The following is a 20,197-nucleotide window of genomic DNA, read 5'->3' as shown; positions in this document are numbered from 1 at the left end:
TTCAGTCAAAAGGCGTGGGGACCTATCTGGAACACACTTTATGGAACTGTAGGTCGTTTGTGATTATTGCTAGATAGCTCCCATAACTGATTCTGACTTGTTCTGCAATATCTGATACTCTCGCCCGTCGATCGTTGTCAATAATGTCTTTAACCATACAAATGTTTTCATTTTTAATGCTGGCCCGAGGACGGCGATCATGTTGCTGATTTTCCACATGTTCTCGTCCTTCCTTGAACTTTTTATGCCAGGCAAACACACGCGCCCTTGACAATGTTTGATCACCAAACTGTGCAGTCAATCTCTGGCAAATTTCCACCGCTGTAACTCCTTCATTGGCAAGAAATTGTATAATTATTTGTTGCGCAGTGGAGGGGTGCTCCTGTTACACCGACATCGTGAGTGTTACTGACGAAATGGCGGAAAATATCTAACAGCATGCTCTCCCCACTCCTAATGTTCCTGCCTAAGCATAGCAGAAACGTGGGGCCAGTCCTACCAGCTGTTGATATTCAGGAACAAAAATCCCATTTATATTTGATCGATCTTTGCAATATTTCCTCTAATGTTAAACAAGAAATTGAAAACTGTATATAGTAAAAGATGAATTTAATTTTCTGTTTTTATGCATTGAGCATTAGTTTGTGCCATGCTTTATAATCTGATAAACATGTCAAATGTCCGACTCGTTGGCTGAATGGTCAGCGTACTGGCCTTCGGTTCAGAGGGTCCCGGGTTCGATCCCCGGCCGGGTCGGGGATTTTAACCTTAATTGGTTAATTCCAATGGCCCGGGGGCTGGGTGTTTGTGATGTCCCCAACATCCCTGCAACTCACATACCACACATAACACTATCCTCCACCACAATAACACGCAGTTACCTATACATGGCAGATGCCGCCCACCCTCATCGGAGGGTCTGCCTTACAAGGGCTGCAATCGGCTAGTAACAGCCACACGAAATTATAACATGTCAAATGCCAAAAACATCTGGTTTAGTTATAATGTTTGTCACATGCTTCTCTAGTAATGAAGGAGGATTTTGCCTATATAAAAGTTGCCCAGACCAAATTCTCAGCCTGCAACTGATAATGGAATATTACAAGTGCACAAATAAACAGCACTTAATCACATTCTTAGATTTCAAGAAAACATACGATAGTATCCATAGACCCCATACTTTTCAAAATCCTCAGCTTATACGGTCTTCATCCCAAATTAATAAAAATCATCAATCTAACTTTAACCAACACAAATTTCCAAGGTATTTAGAGGAGAAGTGGCAAAAGCAAAACTGGCCTCAAATAAAGTGACAAATTATCTCCACTGCTTTTCAACATGGCTCTCAATTACATAAAACCTTGGCATCTGAGCACAAATCTCCATCTCCTACCCACCCTTAAGGATCTACAAATCTCTCTCCCAGTTTCCCAGTTTCCAGTCTCATTTAAATCCCCAAACAGCCTACAGTCAATATCCCTCCTACACAGTATCTCACTGATAAACTTCTCTTATGCTGCATTAATCAGATCCCACACATCCCCAACTGCATTTGGTACTTATTCCTGCTAGCATCACCTTACCTTGCGGGCATAAACATGAAAAACTCCACCTTTTCCTTACCCTCCTACTTCCCTTAAACTTTCTTGAATATGTACCTTAACCTCCTTCATGGATAAAATCCTACCCTGGGTCCCTTTCCTCCATACGCTTTCCCCATATGCCTAGCAATAGTTCCCCTATGACCATAGCCTCAAACTCACCCACCTCATTAGATCTCTTCCCCTCCTTGACTTACTTGACTTATTTCCTGTTGCTCCTCCTGGAGCATAGGGCTTCCGTGAAACACTTCCATCTGTTCCTATTGTTGGCTAACCTCTTCACTTCATTCCAAGATTTTCCCACTGTTAGACATTCCTCTTCGATCGTCCTTTTCCAGGTCTTCTTTGGACGTCCGCGCTTTCTAGCGCCTTGGGGGTTTGAGTTGAGCGCTGTCTTTTCAATGGCTCCAGTGGGCTTCCTTAAAGTATGTCCTATCCAATGCCATTTTCTCTCCCTTATCTGCATTTCAATTGGCTGCTAGTTAGTTTCTTCCCATAGATCTTCATTTGAAATAACATCCAGCCATCTTCTGTTGATGATACGTCTTAGACAGTGATTCACAAAGACTTGCATTTGTTTAGTTGTCTTCTGGGAAACTTTCCACGTTTCACAGCTGTAAAGCAGAACGGACTTACATTTGTGTTAAAAAGTCATGGCTTAGTTTTTCTAGAAATGTTCTTGTTTTTCCATATAGGATACAATTGAACAAAAGCACCATTTGCTTTCCTGATACCACTCTTAATGTCTTCTTCTGCTCCTCCAGTCGTAGTAACCATACTCCCAAGGTATATGAAGGAGTCTACTTGTTCTACCTCTTTATCTTCTACAAACAATTTATCATCAATTTTGGAATTGACCCTCATCTCCCTGGTCTTATTAATATTTATTTTAAGTCCAGCATCCTCTGCCTCCTCCTTCAACCGCTTAATCTTCTCTTCCATATCTCTGAACCGTAGAGCCAGTAGGCAGATGTCATCTGCAAAATAAGGTCTTCTAACCTATCTTGTAAGCCCCACTGGATCCCCCTTTTCCGACCTCGTTACACTCTCCTGAGCACACTATCCAACACAAGTAGGAAAAGCGTCGGAGAAAGAATACAGCCCTGTCGAACTCCTGAGGTCACATCTATTGGTTCAGTAAGATCTCCCATATGCAGAACCTGACATTTATAACCCTCGTACATATCCTTTATAATATTCAGAATCTTTTGTGGTAAACCATATTCTTCAAGTGTCTGCCACATAACTCTTCTATTTACAGAGTCAAAGGCCTTCTCAAAATCAATGAAAGTCAAGTAGAGGGTGTTCTGCCATTCTGCACTTTGTTCCAAGATGATTCTCAGAGTGTATATGAGATCGACACAGCTACGGTGTTTACGAAAACCAGCCTGTTCCCTTCCACAACATCCTTCACCCGCTCTAAAATGATCCTTGAAAGCACCTTACTTGGTACTGACAACAATGTAATTCCTCTCCAATTATCACACTTAGTAACATCCCCTTTCTTTGGTGTCTTAACAATCAGGCCTTTCTTCCATTCAGCTGGTAGCTTTTCTTCATTCCAGATCCTTTCCAACAGGGGGTGCAATAATTTTTCCGAGGTATCAATATCTGCTTTAAGTATTTCTGGCGCGATATTATCCATACCGAATGCTTTTCCATTTCTTATCTGTTTCAAGACCTTCTCTATTTCTGAACAGGTTGGAGGATGTAAATTTATTCTTGGGTCACTATCTACTGGTTCCATTTGTTGGTTACCATTCTGTTCTGTATCTCTATTGAGCAACTCTGAGAAATGTTCCTTCCATCTCTGTAGCTGTTCTTCCCGGGTGGTCAGTAGTTCACCTCTCTTGTTTTTAACAGGTTTATTCCTGATAAATCCTCTCCTTGACAGTTTCTTTGTGATACTATACAATTCCTTAGCATCTCCCCTTGCTGATGCCTCTTCTGCCATTCGTGCTTGTTCATCTACTCACTGTATATGATCTTCAAATCAAATCAAATCAAATCAAATCAAATCAAAATTTCTTTATTTGCAAATGAGGTGTCTACCTCGGTGGCAAATGGTACACTAAAATACATTATTGTCAAGCACTAAATTTTAAATTAACAGGAGACGAAGAAAATTTTCCTAGAATACAATATTATACAATTTACGCTAATAATTTTTTCTATTAAACACACACATCATCCTTAATAAATTTATATTGTTTACAAAATTCTACTTATAATATCTTACAAACATAGTCAACTCATATACAGTACGGTATGTGAAATTACTTCTAATAATACTATACAACTGGTATAAGATTAAAATTAACATTGAATTTATTTACATATTTATATTTTACCCATTTTGGAACCTAAGTAGCATAACGACCTGCTGTGTCTTAACCAGAGCCCCTTTTGCCACCACTTTTCAGAGTTCCTGAAGGGCCTTCACAGCTACCGTAGCGGTCCCAGGGCCCTCGAAGTCCCCACTGTACTTCACCCCTACAGGCAGTCCCCTACTTGGGCTCTCCAAACACCTTAGACCAGGGGATGGAATTAATTTAATCGCACACATTTATTATTTACAATATCCTGCACTGGTCGAATGCCCTCTAACATTTAATTTATTATCTCTGTTGTTGTTTATTCTCTTCTTGAATATCTGTACAGATTTTGGAAAAGGATCAAACACTACCCCTGGTAAACTGTTCCACTCCTTCACGCCCTTCCCAATGAAAGAAAATTTACCCCAATCGCTTCTGCTAAAATTCCTTCTAATTTTGTACTTGTGGTCAGTTCTACCAATATAATTATTTTCCAACCGAAGCCTCTCACGGATATCTCCCCATGCTTCTTCTCCTGTATAGGCTCTATATAATCCTATAAGTCTACTTTTCTCCCTTCTCTTACTTAAAGTTTCCCACCCAAGTTCCTTTAACATTTCTGATACACTACTCTTTCTCCTGAAATCCCCTGTTACAAACCTTGCTGCTTTCCTCTGCACACCATCTATTTCTTTTATTAGGTATTCTTGGTGAGGATCCCAAACACTGTTTGCATATTCCAATAATGGACGAACCATACTTAAGTAACTTTTTTCTTTTAATTCTTTGTTGCATCCTTTAAGTAGCTTCATTATGACATGTAACGATCTGTATGCTTTCCCAACAACGTCATCAACATGACCCTTCCAGTGCAAATTACTTTCAAATCTCACACCTAAGTATTTGCACTTGCCATCTTTTGGGATAACTACCTCATCCAAAGTATATTCAAATTCAGTTTTAAAGCTCCTGTTTGTAAATGTTGTAACAGTTGATTTGCCTCCATTAATCTTCACATTATTTTCTTCAACCCATTCCTGGATACTGTCAAGGTCCCTTTGTAATTCTGAACAATCCTCAATGTTGTTTATTTCCCTATAAACAATTATGTCATCTGCATACAATCTTATTTTCGATGTTATATTGTTCCCTAAGTCATTTGCGTATATTAAGAAAAGTAACGGACCGATTATACTACCCTGTGCAATTCCCTTCCAGACATTCTCTTCCTGTGATATATTATTTCCTACTTTGACTTTCTGAACCCTTGAATTTAGAAATGTTCTTATCCAACGTATAACCCTTACGTCCAATCCTATTCCCTCCAATTTCTTTAATAATATTCCATGTTCCACTCTATCAAAGGCTTTGGAAAGATCTATGGCTATGCAATCTAACTGGCCTCCTGAATCTAACTGATCTGATATGTCCTGCTGAAATCCCACCAGTTGTGCCTCGCAAGAAAATTTCTTTCTAAATCCATACTGGCTCCTCATGAACCAATTTTTATCATCACATATCCCTCTGATGTACTTTGCTATTAAACTCTCCAGTATTTTACAAACTATACTGGTCAGGCTGATTGGTCTGTAGTTCTCAGGTTTCCTTTTATCACCCTTTCCTTTATAAATTGGTATTATTATAGATTCCTTCCATTCCTTTGGTATCACACTATTATTTATGACATAGTCAAAGAGAAATTTTAAATAAGGCACTATATACCACCCCATTGTCTTTAATACCTCCCCAGTAATTTGATCACTTCCTGCTGCTTTTCCTTGCTGAAGCAGTTGGATTTCTCTGAAAATATCTTCATTTGTGAATGAGAAGCTTCTTGTTTCCCTCTGTGTCTCTCCCTCTCTATCTTCTGTTACGGTTTCCAAGTCCTGACAATCTTCTACTGAATCTCGGAATTCCCTACTAAAGAGGTTTGCTTTCTCAGTATCTGTTAAATAGTGTTCACCCCCTTCTCCCACCATTGTAGGGATTTGGTTTCCTTTTCCTTTTTGATTCCTAATATATGAATACAGCTTTTTCCATTTCCCTTTGTGGTCATTACCCTCTTGAAGAATGCCATTCATATAATTCTCTTTTGCTTCCTTTTTCACTCTATTCAGTTCCCTCATTAGTTGTTTTCTAGTTTCTCTATTCTCCCTACCTTCTTTGATTTTCCTGTTTACTATTCTACATTTTCTTTTTAATTTTCTTATTTCCCTTGTGTAATAAACAGGGTCTGAGGTCATTTTACCCTTCTTAACAGGTACAAATCTCTTCTCTCCTTCCCAAATTATTCCTTTAAATTTAGCCCAAAGTGTATCCACATTATTCCCATCACTTATCCAACAACTGAATTGTGATTTAAGGTAAGTCCCAAATTCATCAACTTTAGTTTTTCTGTATAATTTCTTGTCTTTTGTGACCCTCTTATTAAGCATTTTTGGTACGAGTCCTACATCCATTATTACAGCCTTATGGTCACCTATTCCTTCAATTACCTCAGTTTTATCAACAATTTCCCATGGTTTAACCAAGAATACATCTAGCAAGTTATTGAGACGAGTTGGTTCTTGTACTACTTGTGTAAATCCTCCCTCCCAAATTAACTTATTTGCCAGTTTCTGTTCATGGGCTTCACTTGCAGCTCCATTCCATTCAACTTCAGGCAAGTTTAGATCTCCCCCAATTATTACCGTATCATTATTGTTTTTATGAGTATAATCTGGTATTTTCTCAAATATTTCCATATCTCTTTCCTCTCTTCCAGGCCTATATGTTCCTATAATTCCCACCTTCTTCATATTATCACAAACTAATTTTATCCCTAATATTTCATCCCTTTCATCAGTAAACCATTCATGCGAACAATAAGTTTCCTTCACCAGAATAAATACCCCTCCTCCTTTTTTATCTCCTCGGTCTCTACGATAGACTGTATACCCTTCTGGAAATACTTCTGTATTACCCACCCCTTCTCTCAACCACGATTCCACTCCTATCACCACATCCGTCTCATAAGATTCCATCAATGTACCGAATTTTAATTGTTTATTTACTACACTCTGACAGTTTACCAAGAGCAATCTCAGACCTCCTTCCTCCCTAAAACTTGACTGTTGCAATTGGGTAACGTTTGACTCATGAGTTGAGAACTTCCCTGGAACCCAGATCCTTGTACATAGATCTTGATTTAAGGGTCTGGGTTTTCTGGCAAGTTTCCCTGTATGTGCCAGTTTAGTGGTATGGGTTTTCTTAAGTACTGATTAGTTTGCAAATCTCTGTTGATAATTGTGGCAATTTGTCTACAGAGAGTTGCTTTTCCATTACCATTTAGATGTAACCCATGCCTAGTGAACATTTGCCTGCCAAGACCTAAAGTATCTACTACACAGACATTTCTAAAACTCTTACATAATCTCTTGATTTTTATATTTACATCATGTACAGCTTTGTTCACACATGAGTCCTCTAAAAGGTCATACCTGGGTGGCACATTTACTACAATTACTTTAGAGTCAGGTAGTTTGGAAATCTTACCTCTGAGAGTCGTAATTAGTTCCTCACCTTCATTTGCAGCAATGTCATTTGTACCACTCACAATCACCACATAATTGTCCTTCTCTAACACAGGATCACAACTTGAAAGGACGTCTTCAGTTTTGGCACCTGGTTTTATTAGTCCTAAAACCTCAGTCTCTGGATTCTGCAGCTCATCCTTGATGCCTTCTGCCATACCCCGCCCTTGACTGTCTGCATAGAGATGAATCTTTGGCGATCTTGACTTTCGGTTGGTTTTCTTACCTCCACTGGATTTAAAATTATTTGGAAAACTTGGTGTGTCTTCTTCTGGAACTTGCTGCAATAACTGAAATCTATTTTGGCACTGCAAAGAGTTTTTTCCCGGTTTTAAGTTGTACGTAGTTTCTCCCATATGTTTAACATTAGGCCTAAAATGGCCACGCGTCACTTCCGTCCACGGCGATCTTTCTTCTCCAATGTCTTCTTTATCTTCCAGTTTCTTTATTCTGTCCTTTAAGCATTCATTTTCATGTTTCAGAGCGCATAAGTCCTCTTGTAACACTCCTAAAATCTTAATTATAGTTTCGTAAGTCTCTCTTTCTTGTTGTTCTGCCTCACTATCAGTTTGTTTACACTCGGGACACAGCCACTCACTTTCTTCAATATCAGTCCTATTTACAATATTTGCACAACAAAAATGGTACCATTCATCACACTTATGACACAGAATCCCATTTTTAACTACTCTTCTGCATTTGCCACATTTTTCACTGCATCTTACACCATTATCTACTACGGATATCACAGACTCACACACAGTAGTCGCCATCTTGCTTGAATCTTTTCTTACACTTTTCTTCACACTCTTATCAGCTTCCACATATTCCTTTTGTGCTGTGGCTTTCTGTTGTCTTGTTTTACACATATTAATCTTTGTCTTAACTAGCTTTCTAGCCTCTATTTTTTTTTTCCAAGTATTATCAGACACCCATTCCTTCTTGAGATAATTGTGAAATCCAAGCACCTTCTCACTAACTTCTAAATATGTGTCCTTGACTTTCTTCCATGATAATTCAACATCCATCATAAGTTCTGGTTCAACAGCAAGAGCTTCAAAGCGGTTTCTTAATTCTATCTGGAATTCTTTCCTTTTACTTTCATCTTGCAGTTTACCTGAATCAAATTTCTTGTTTCGCCTTTCAAATTTCCTTCCACTTGCCACAATTTTCATTCTAAACTCTGCAACTACCAGGTGATGATCACTTCCAATATCTGCCCCTCTTTTATTTCTAACATCAGTCAATGATCTTGTAAACTTCCCACTTATGGCGATGTGGTCTATCTGGTTTTCTGTAACCTGATCTGGCAACACCCATGTAATCTTATGGCATCGTTTATGAGGCAATAAAGTGCCACCCACTACCAAATCATGGCTAGCACAGAAATCAATGAAAAGCTCCCCATTTTTGTTACAGTCACCAACTCCATGCACTCCCATAATTTGTTCCAGTCCCTCATTGTTAGAACCAACCTTTGCATTTAAATCCCCCATCACAATAATAATATCTCTCTTTCCCACTTTCTTAATAGTCTCATTTAGCTGGGAGTAGAATTCTTCCTTTTTTTCAATCTCTGACATTTCTGTGGGAGCATAACACTGGATCACAGTCACAGTGCGAACCCGGGTCTTGAATTGAGCTGTCATCAGTCTTTCTGAGATGGGTTTCCAATCCAGGAGGCTCCTCTTTGCAGTTTCATTTAATAGCAATCCTATACCTTCTCTATGTTCTGCATCCTCCCCCATTTGCCCGGAATACAGGAATGTGCACCTATTAAGAGTCTGTATTTCTCCAAAGTCTGGCAACTGTACTTCACTTAATCCAAGGATATCCAGCCTGTATTCCTCCATCCCTTTAGCCACTTGCTTCAATTTACTGCTCTCTCTCAGGGTTCTGACATTCCAAAAACCTATTCTCGTTTTCTGTTTCATGCTAAAAGTCGTCAACTTATTATCCATCCGGTTGTGTTTCACTTTGGTTTCTTTAATAGTTTATATTTAAGGCTGTGTGAGTTATTAGCCACAGCAACCCGAGCTTGGTGGTGGAACTGCCACCTAAGCCTCCAAGGCTGCTGTTTTCTGTAGGGGTTGTCTCCCTTAGCCTTTGAAGATCCCTCTTCACCACAAGGCAGTGGTTCCCTGTGTTTCTTTAAACCCCACGGGAAGAGGGTTGCCTCATCTGCCAGATTTGCCGTTCCAAAAGTATCTTTTTCTGCCGGATCTGCCATTGAGGACTTCACCAGAGCCCTGTTAGCCGTCACTTTTCAGAGTTTCTGTAGGGCCTTCACAGCTACCGTAGCGGTCATGGGGCACACACAGTCCCTGCTGTACATCACCCCTGTAGACAATCCCTTACTTCATGCCGTTGCCCACCTCCCACAACATGGACGAGGGGTTGGACTTATGGGAGGCTCTTCCCCTCCAAGTTGCCTTTATCGTCCTGAAAGCTGCAGAATCTATCTCCTCCTCACTTTTCTCCCTCTCATGCCACTGTTCCACCTTCATCTTCCTACTTTGTACTCTAAATTTACTGTTCCCTTTTCTATTACCTCTCCCCTTCTCTGTAACACTTCCCCGTTCCTCTTTCCTTGCTGTTCTGTCAGCATTGACTCATACCGATTCCTCACTGAAACTTTTCCCCTGCCTGGACCCCTTAGCCCTCAATTTCCCTCCTTTTAAAATATTAGCCCAGGTGTCTTCCACAAATCCTATTCCTGTGATATGTTAGAAGGCTATGAATAATATACTACTAAGGCAAGCGTGAATGAGGCCTATTGGACAGATTGTATTTCTATATTCATCTCAGGACTAACGCAGACAGGGAATTGTACGAAGATGAAAGAAACAGAGCAAAACAAATAATTGTTAAATCCAAGAAGAAAGCATGGGAAGATTTTGGTAATAACCTGGAAAGGCTAGATCAAGCAGCAGTGAAACCTTTCTGGACAGTAATAAAGAATCTTAGAAAGGGAGGGGAAAGAAAGCAAATGAATTGTGTTTTGGGTAAATCAGGTGAAGTCATAATAGATCCCAAGGAATCACTGAACAGGTGGAAGGAATATTTTGAAAATCTTCTCAACATAAAAGGAAATCTTTATGGTGATGTCATGAACAACCAAGCTCATGGGAAGGAGGACAATGATGTTGGTGAAATTAAGTATGAGTAAGTGGAAAGGATGATAAATAACTCCAATGTCATAAAGCAGCAGGAATAGATAAAAGACCTGAAATAGTCAAATATAGCGGGAAGGCAAGGATAAAATGGATTCATAGAGTAAGATCAGTATGGAATGTTAGTAAGGTACCTTCTGACTAGAAAATTGAATCTAGCAAAGAAGGCAGCTAAGGATAACATGATGGCAAGCATAATTGGCAGTCATACAAATTTTAGTGAAAAATGGAAGGGTATGTATAGGTATTTTAAGGCAGAAACAGGTTCCAAGAAGGACATTCCAGGAATAATTAATGAACAAGGGGAGTGTGTATGTGAGGATCTTCAAAAGGCAGAAGTATTCAGTCAGCAGTATGTAAAGATTGTTGGTTACAAGGATAATGTCGAGATAGAGGAAGAGACTAAGGCCAAAGAAGTAATAAAATTTACATATGATAACAATGACATTTACAATAAGATACAAAAGTTGAAAACTAGAAAAGCGGCTGGAATTGATCAGATTTCTGGGGATATACTAAAGACAATGGGTTGGGATATAGTACCATATCCCCAATTGAACTAGACAAAAGAGTGACTGAATGGGTTGCTATATTTCTAGAAAATAGATCTCAGAGAGTGAGAGTAGGTGAAGCTTTGTCTGACCCTGTAATAATTGAGAGGGGAGTTCCTCAAGGCAGTGTTATCGGACCTTTATGTTTTCTTATATATATAAATGATATGAGTAAAGGAGTGGAATCGGAGGTAAGGCTTTTTGCGGATGATGTTATTCTCTATAGAGTGATAAATAAGTTACAAGATTGTGAGCAACTGCAACGTGACCTCGAAAATATTGTGAGATGGACAGCAGGCAATGGTATGTTGATAAACGGGGCTAAAAGTCAGGTTGTGAGTTTCACAAATAGGAAAAGTCCTCTCTGTTTTAATTACTGCGTTAATGGGGTGAAAGTTCCTTTTGGGGATCATTGTAAGTATCTAGGTGTTAATATAAGGAAAGATCTTCACTGGGGTAATCACATAAATGGGATTGTAAATAAAGGGTACCGATCTCTGCACATGGTTATGAGGGTATTTAGGGGTTGTAGTAAGGATGTAAAGGAGAGTGCATATAAGTCTCTGGTAAGACCCCAACTAGAGTATGGTTCCAGTGTATGGGACCCTCACCAGGATTACCTGATTCAAGAACTGGAAAAAATCCAAAGAAAAGCAGCTCGATTTGTTCTGGGTGATTTCCGACAAAAGAGTAGCGTTACAAAAATGTTGCAATGTTTGGGTTGGGAAGAATTGAGAGAAAGAAGAAGAGCTGCTCGACTAAGTGGTATGTTCCGAGCTGTCAGCGGAGAGATGGTGTGGAATGACATTAGTAGACGAATAGGTTTGAATGGCGTCTATAAAAGTAGGAAAGACCACAATATGAAGATAAAGTTGGAATTCAAGAGGACAAACTGGGGCAAATATTCATTTATAGGAAGGGGAGTTAGGGATTGGAATAACTTACCAAGGGAGATGTTCAATAAATTTCCAATTTCTTTGAAATCATTTCGGAAAAGGCTAGGAAAGCAACAGATAGGGAATCTGCCACCTGGGCGACTGCCCTAAATGCAGATCAGTATTGATTGATTGAAGCAGTAATTGCACCTATCTATAAGCAAGAGAACAAAGCATTAATTGCACCTATCTATAAGCAAGAGAACAGGAAGAATTGCAACGAGATATTTCATTGATCAGTATATTAGACAAGGTGTTCACTGGCATTTTGGAAGGGAGGGAGAGGACAGCAGTTGAGATTAAGTTGGATGAAATCCAATGTCGTTTCAGACCACAGAGGGGCTGTCAGGATCAGATTTTCAGTATGCACCAGATAACTGAAAAATGCTATGAGAGGAATAGACAGTTATGTTTATGTTTTGTAGTTCTAGAGAAGGCATATGGCAGAGTACTGAGTGAAAAGATATTAGCCGTACAGGGGGTTATGGGATTAACAGTAGATTATTGGAAGCAATCAAAGGCATTTATGTTGTCAACTGGGCTACAGTGAGAATTGATGGTAGAATGAGTCTTAGTTCAAGGCACTTAGAAGGGTCAGACAAGGCTTTAATCTTTCACCTTTATTGTTCATGGCTTACATGGATCATCTACTGAAAGGCATAAAGTGGCAGGGAGCGATTCGGTTACGTGGAAATGTTGCAAGCAGTTTGGCCTATGCCGACAACTTGGTCTTAATGGCAGACTGCACTGAAAGCCTGCTTTCTAATATCTTGGAACTTGAAAAATAAGTGCAATGAATATGATATGAAAATCAGCCATTTAAAGAATAAAGTGATGTCAGTAAGTAAGAAACCTAAGAAAAGTGAATGTCATATTGGGAATACAGAGCTGGAACAGGTAGATCATTACAAATATTTAGGATGTGTATTCTCCCAGGATGGTAGTATAGTAACTGAGAGTGAATCAATGTGCAGTAAACCTAATGCAGTGAGTATTCTGTAAGAAAGAAATCAGCTCCCAGACAAAATTATCTTTAAACTGGTCTGTTTTCTGACCAACTTTGCTTTACGGGAGTGAAAGCTGGGTGGACACAGGATATTTTATTCATAAGGCAGACATCAAAGTAACGAGAATAATCACTGGTACAAACAGGTGGGAACAATGGCGGGAGGGTACTTTGAAAGAGGGGATAAAGGCTAAGTTAGGAATAGGAATGAACTGGATAGATGAAGCTGTTCTCATAAACCGGCTTCAATGGTGGGGTCATGTGAGGCAAATGGAGGAAGATAGGTTACCCAGGGGAATAATGGACTTGGTCATGGAGGGTAAGAGAAGAGAAGTAGTGGGAGACCAAGATGAATTGGATTGGATCGGATCCGATTGGATGGGATGGAGGGAGGGACGGATGGACGTATGTATGTATATGTTTTTTTAATGAATTCTAGATCTCTTTAATTGTATAATTTTAGGCTAGTTTCCTTGTGATTTTTCTTTACCTCCTGTCCTTACTCAGTTAAATCCATCAGACACATGGATGGTTCACACTCTGTGGATTATTATGTGATCATTGGAGGTAACAGGAACAGTATATACATTTAATATTTAAAAAAATTATATTTTGAATATGTTGGACAATTATTAAAAGATTACTTTCACCTCAGTTAAATGTCAAGCAGTTTTATTACAGTTCTGTCCTAAATTAACATTATACCTTGTCTAAGGCATCGTCGAACCTCCATAGCTTCATAACGCAATCCAGCACTATTAACAAAATTGAATGGCAATGATGCAGATGGCAGTATAAATTCACTGGACTTATCAGGAGTGGAAACATTACTTGGGCTCCAGAATGGACATGGAATCTAAAACCAAAGAACCACAAAAATAAAATGCACTCTTTCATTGCTTTAAAGTCTGAAGACTATCGTAAGCTGCAATATGAAGACTGTACTTACTCGAGCAATACCTTTTGTTCCAATGACAATGGCCTCATTTGGCAAGGTTATCCTACTATGAGTGCTGAGAACTGCAGTCTTACCACCTTCAAATGTCATTACACAGCTCATGCTGGTATCAACTCCTTCATCATTTAAATGGCCCAAAGCTACCATATTCTGAGGTAGCCTGGGACCAAATACTAAGAGGACAAACTGCAAACAATAGATTCCGAGGTCCAAGATAGTTCCTCCACCCAATTCCTTCAATCTGTAAAAAATAGAAACGAATGTTAATCCAAATCTTTAAACACAGGATAGGTAATTTCAGAACAATAATCAGAAGGCAAGTAAGACCGAATAATTACCATAATCAACAAACAGAATCAAAGGACCAAGGTGCAAAGTTTAAGTGAAAGAAAGGAAAAGACCACTGTGTTCTTCTACTGAAGTGTTCCTATGTGTTCTGTATACCTAGATTTGGAATTTTGATTGTTTTGTCCAAATATATTGTAAAATAGAATCTACATTTGCTAAACACTTGTTAGATGAAGAACATACCTAAATATGCGTACATCAACATTAGCATGAAAATTTTACATATCAGGACAAAGACATCGTTCTAGAAAAACATGAAGGGAAAAACCCAACACTCTCTCTACATCTCCAAGGACCAACATTCACAGTGAACAGACACAATTCAAATTATTTGCACTCTTACTTTTTACTCTCTACATAAATGACATTAAAAATATACTTAATTTTTATGAAAATTAACTTGATTGTTTAAAACTTCAAGATTTACATCATCTGGAAAAGTACTGTATTCAAAATGGGTTGAAACTTAATTATGAGAAATGTAAAATCAAATCAAATCAAATCAAATCAAATCAAATCAAATCAAATCAAATCAAATCAAATCAAATCAAATCAAATCAAATCAAATCAAATCAAATCAAATCAAATCAAATCAAATCAAATCAAATCAAATCAAATCAAATCAAATCAAATCAAATCAAATCAAATCAAATCAAATCAAATCAAATCAAATCAAATCAAATCAAATCAAATCAAATCAAATCAAATCAAATCAAATCAAATCAAATCAAATCAAATCAAATCAAATCAAATCAAATCAAATCAAATCAAATCAAATCAAATCAAATCAAATCAAATCAAATCAAATCAAATCAAATCAAATCAAATCAAATCAAATCAAATCAAATCAAATCAAATCAAATCAAATCAAATCAAATCAAATCAAATCAAATCAAATCAAATCAAATCAAATCAAATCAAATCAAATCAAATCAAATCAAATCAAATCAAATCAAATCAAATCAAATCAAATCAAATCAAATCAAATCAAATCAAATCAAATCAAATCAAATCAAATCAAATCAAATCAAATCAAATCAAATCAAATCAAATCAAATCAAATCAAATCAAATCAAATCAAAAATCAAAAATCAAAAATCAAAAATCAAAAATCAAAAATCAAAAATCAAAAATCAAATCAAATCAAATCAAATCAAATCAAATCAAATCAAATCAAATCAAATCAAATCAAATCAAATCAAAATCTCTTTATTTGCAAATGAGGTGTCTACCTCGGTGGCAAATGGTACACTAAAATACATTATTGTCAAGCACTAAATATTAAATTAACAAGAGAAGAAAATTTTTCCTATAATACAATATTATACAATTTACGCTAACAATGTTTTCTATTAAACACACAGCTCATCCTTAATAAATTTATATTGTTTACAAAATTCTACTTATAATATCTCCTGTACTACTTACAAATATAGTCAACTGATATACAGTATATGGAATTACTTCAAATGATACTATACAACTGGTATAACATTAATATTTACATTGCATTTATTTATTTACTATTTTTTTCTTTTTACCCATTCTGGATCCTAAGTAGCATAAAATAATATCGTTTTTTAAAAACGAGAAGAAAATATCATTTCAGTACAAATTTAGTAATAATAACATTCTAACTTCTGTTAGCCAAGTTAATGACCTTGGTGTTTTATTCAGTTATAACCTATCGTTTAACGAACATATTGAAAATATTTGTTAAGAAAGCATTTCAAAGATTGGGTTGCGTTACTAGATATTCTAGAGAATTTTCAAACTTAGCTACCTAACCTATCGACTGCTGTATGTGTCTATGGTACGCCCTATACTAGAATACTGTACACTTATTGGAACCCTTCTCATCAGACCTCTATCCATAGATTAGATTCAGTACAACATAAATTTCTTTGTATATATTCTTTTAGAGCAGGATTCTCATATGATAATTTTGATTATACATTCCTACAACAGTCCTTAAATTTGCATAGCCTCTCACAATGCCGTGAATTATTGGATACACTCTTCATTTTTAAATGGCTTCATTCCTTGGTGAATTGTCCACAACTCCTTGCAAAAATTAACGTACATGTACCAGACAGTTGCACAAGGTTCAAGAATACATTGTCTACCAATTGGCATAGAACTAACAGCACATTCAATGGCCAATTGAACGAATGTCAAGATCTCTAAACAAAGTGGATATTGATATATTTCACTGCTCACTGTCAAAATTTAGAAATCACTTACATAATCTCCAGAATTGACTATTACTTTCCTGTGATTACTTGTGTGTATATATCTGTACATATTTTCCTACTTATACTCCATTGAACTTTCTTTTTAGTGTGCTTTGTTTGTTTATTCTTCTCTACTGTTATGTAAAATGGTATTACCGTTAATAAAGTATTATTATTATACGACCACATCATACAAAAATGTCTTTCTACTGCAATGTTGATAAGAGACATGAAACAATACATGTTTCTGTTCTAGCAGTCAATTGTTGAGTATAACAATTCAAAAATTATTGAAAACTCTCCAATAATGTAATTTACACAGCAAAACCTGTTTATAATGGAATGGCACAATATCAATTTCACTTCCTTTGTGCACAAATTTCTGTTAAACAGAGGTAAATGTAATTTAAGACACCATTTACATAGTGTATCTGTGTTTTGTATTATGTTCTGGCAGTTCACGGAGTATTGTGAGATTATCTCCTACGGCTTTGATGAACCCTGGGCTACTCCTACACGAGTTACACTATAATGATTAGCTTTTCACTATTTGGCACCCTCAAAAGAGATTTATATAGTATGCAAACAATTACTGCTGCAATTAACTGCAAAAATAATTGAGGAATGATTTCTTAGCACGACAGGTATGGTTTCCTTCCATTATTCTTGCCCTTTATAAGTACTCAAAAAACTCAAAATAATTTCATCCAAGTGAAAAATGATCTAAATCATTTATATTGCAGGTACGTTATAATGTTATAAATGTTATATATTATGTTACAACAGACTGAAAAACTTAATGTTATATAAAATGAGTCAACATTAAAAAGAATGTCTTGCTTCTTAACAAACTAAATCCTTTACATGTTGCATAGCATTACAATACATTTCACTTAATTCTTCAGTAGTTCTTCTTCTTCTTCTTCTTCTCCTCCTCCTTCACCATAGTCATTCTGGTTCTGCTTGCTTAATTTGCCTTTCTCGATGGTTTTCAATGAACTGACGAACACGAGAGAAGCCTCCACGAAGGCTGTATATCACTTTCAAATTGTACATCTGGGTGTCTCCTGGGCAATGGACTAGGACATTTCCTAGACAGCTGATTCTCTCACACCAGAAGAAAATAAGTTTTCATTATGAGATCAAATCAACGGCACATTTCAGAGCCAACCCTAACTGTAATATATTAACATCGAAGGCATATCATCGTGCAAAAAACAATTACTACATGATCTATGCCGAAACAAAAGTGCGATGTATTGTGTGTTCAAGAAACCCATTTGGGATACACATCAGAGACGACCTAGAATATCTGGAATGAGACTTGTCGCCAAAATACCCTATGTTCAATATGGCAGTGCCATTTTTGTAAAACCCGAGCTCCATGTTGAGAGTGTCTATCAAACAAATTACAATAATAATGAGATCATCTCTTTGGAACTCAGTAGCTGTGTAGTCACCTCTGTATACAAGCCCCCGCAGCACAGTTTCGTTTTAATCCTCTTCAGAACTTATACAACTGTAACAAGCCATCCATCATTATTGGAGATTTCAATAGCCATAGTCATGTTTGGGGATACAGCAAAGAGGATAAAAATGGGGAAGCAGTTCTTTCTTGGGCTGAAACTTACAAACTTTCTCTAATACAGGATAGCAAACTCCCTTCCTCTTTGAACAGTGGAAGATGGCAAAGAGGATATAATTCAGATCTTTTTGTTAGTGAAACCATGGTTCAACAATGTTCAAAATTCATATGTCCACCAATTCCAAATACCCAACATAAACCAATAATGTGTCAATTTCTTCCCATTATAAGCCCATAAGAAGTTAATTTCAATTGCCAATACAATTTCAGAAAGGCAAACTGGACAAAATTCTCTAACTTGTTAGATGAGAAGGTACGAAGTGTAGGTCCACTACCTGGGAATTACAACTCCTTTGTTTATTTAATGAAAACCTGCTCAAGGGCATCAATTCCTAGAGGATGCAGAATGAACTACCTGCCAGGAATAATATCTAAAACTTCTGCCTTACTATAGAGCATTCAGAGTTAAAAGACCACAGGCCTTATGGACCTGCTGCCTTCTACTGTTGCCATACTCGCTCACTCACCGTGGCTCGGACACTGCTTGTGAAATACAGTGATGACATAAAATTATACATTGCTTGGTACAGCTGTTGCAAGACTAATAATAATATAAATGCCAGATTATCTCCAGTCATTAATGAAATTACAGTCATGAAATTTCGTTTTGCCGTAACATTTCTAAGGATAATAGCCCACTGACTGTAACATTCGAAATAGAGTAAGAGTTTGAACATGCAGGGATGCAAACTAAATAATAATAATAATAATAATAATAATAATAATAATAATAATAATAATAATAATAATAATAATAATAATAATAATAATAATAATAATAATAATAATAATAATAATAATAATAATAATAATAATAATAATAATAATTTTTTTGCGAGGGAGTGTGGAAAATCTTTCATAAAACGCTTGTGAGGGTCTGCACTCAACAAGTGTGTGGAGATTCTTACCCACTAAAAACCACACTCCCTTTTCCCACGACGTTTATCTCCGCCCCGGAAACTGCTCTCGCATTACTTCAGGGCGGATGTCGTGCTTAATGCATCTTGTGCTTCATCTTCCTTCTTCTGCTTTACTGTCTGTCGTAATTGTCCAGGTCCTTCTTCTTCTGACGCAGAATATGTTCTACGTAGACTGCCACCTGGTCCCAAGATTCTCGACTTCGTAGCATTACTGACACGATCCCTTCTGGCGTCAATTCTCCGTGCATAACTTCTAAGCATCTTCTTTGTGGCAGCCAATGAACACACACAAAGAAAGTATGTGATACGTCATCGATATCATCGCAGTATATGCACACCGGACTAGTTGCTAGCCCTAGCCTATGAAGAAATTTTCGGAAGTATCCATGACCTGTCAAGAACTGTGTGAGATAGTAGTTCACTTCACCATGATTTCGGTCAACCCATACGCCCAGAGAAGGTATCAGTCTTTTCGTCCATTTCCCTCTAGAATCATCTCCCCATCTTGTTTGCCATCGTTGCATTCTGCGACTATGAGCCAAAGCCTTTGCCCTTTTCCTTCCTAGCTCTTCTTGTGTGAGCCAAATTTCTTGTCTTTCAAAGGCCAACAAGTCAATGGGAGCTACTGTTGCTACTACTAGAATCGCAGGTTCTGATATTGTGCGATATGCGCAAGCAATTCGTAAAGCTGCTCTCCGTTGTACAGCCGCAATTCTTGTCTGATATTTCACAATTTTTAACGATTCAGCCCAAATTTCCGAACCGTATAGCAGTATCGATTGAACAATCGACATGAGAAGCCGCCTTTTACTAGATATCGGTCCCTTGATATTTCCCATGAGTCTACTCAGTGCAGTCATGGTTTTCGCTGCCTTATCTGTTACCTGTTGGATGTGGTCCCAATATGTAAGCTTAGTATCAAGCGTTACACCAAGATAT

The 20,197-nt window shown here is 37.4% G+C and overlaps 1 protein-coding gene across 4 annotated transcripts in view; it reads right to left on the bottom strand.

Moving 5' to 3' along the window:
* LOC136872020 (trans-1,2-dihydrobenzene-1,2-diol dehydrogenase) overlaps positions 1-20,197 on the bottom strand; it is a 165,569-nt gene that overhangs the window by 16,150 nt on the left and 129,222 nt on the right. For all 4 annotated transcript variants that reach the window (XM_068227298.1, XM_067145836.2, XM_067145835.2 and 1 more), the window contains exons 4-5: positions 14,103-14,352; positions 13,859-14,009 (exon numbers count right to left, since the gene is read on the bottom strand). In XM_068227298.1, coding sequence (XP_068083399.1) covers positions 13,859-14,009; positions 14,103-14,352 — 401 coding nt within the window. The remainder of the gene's footprint in view (positions 1-13,858; positions 14,010-14,102; positions 14,353-20,197) is intronic.

Source organism: Anabrus simplex, chromosome 4 (genome assembly GCF_040414725.1).
Source record: "Anabrus simplex isolate iqAnaSimp1 chromosome 4, ASM4041472v1, whole genome shotgun sequence".
Lineage (NCBI taxonomy): Eukaryota > Metazoa > Arthropoda > Insecta > Orthoptera > Tettigoniidae > Anabrus > Anabrus simplex.
This window is presented reverse-complemented; position numbering and strand designations above follow the sequence as displayed.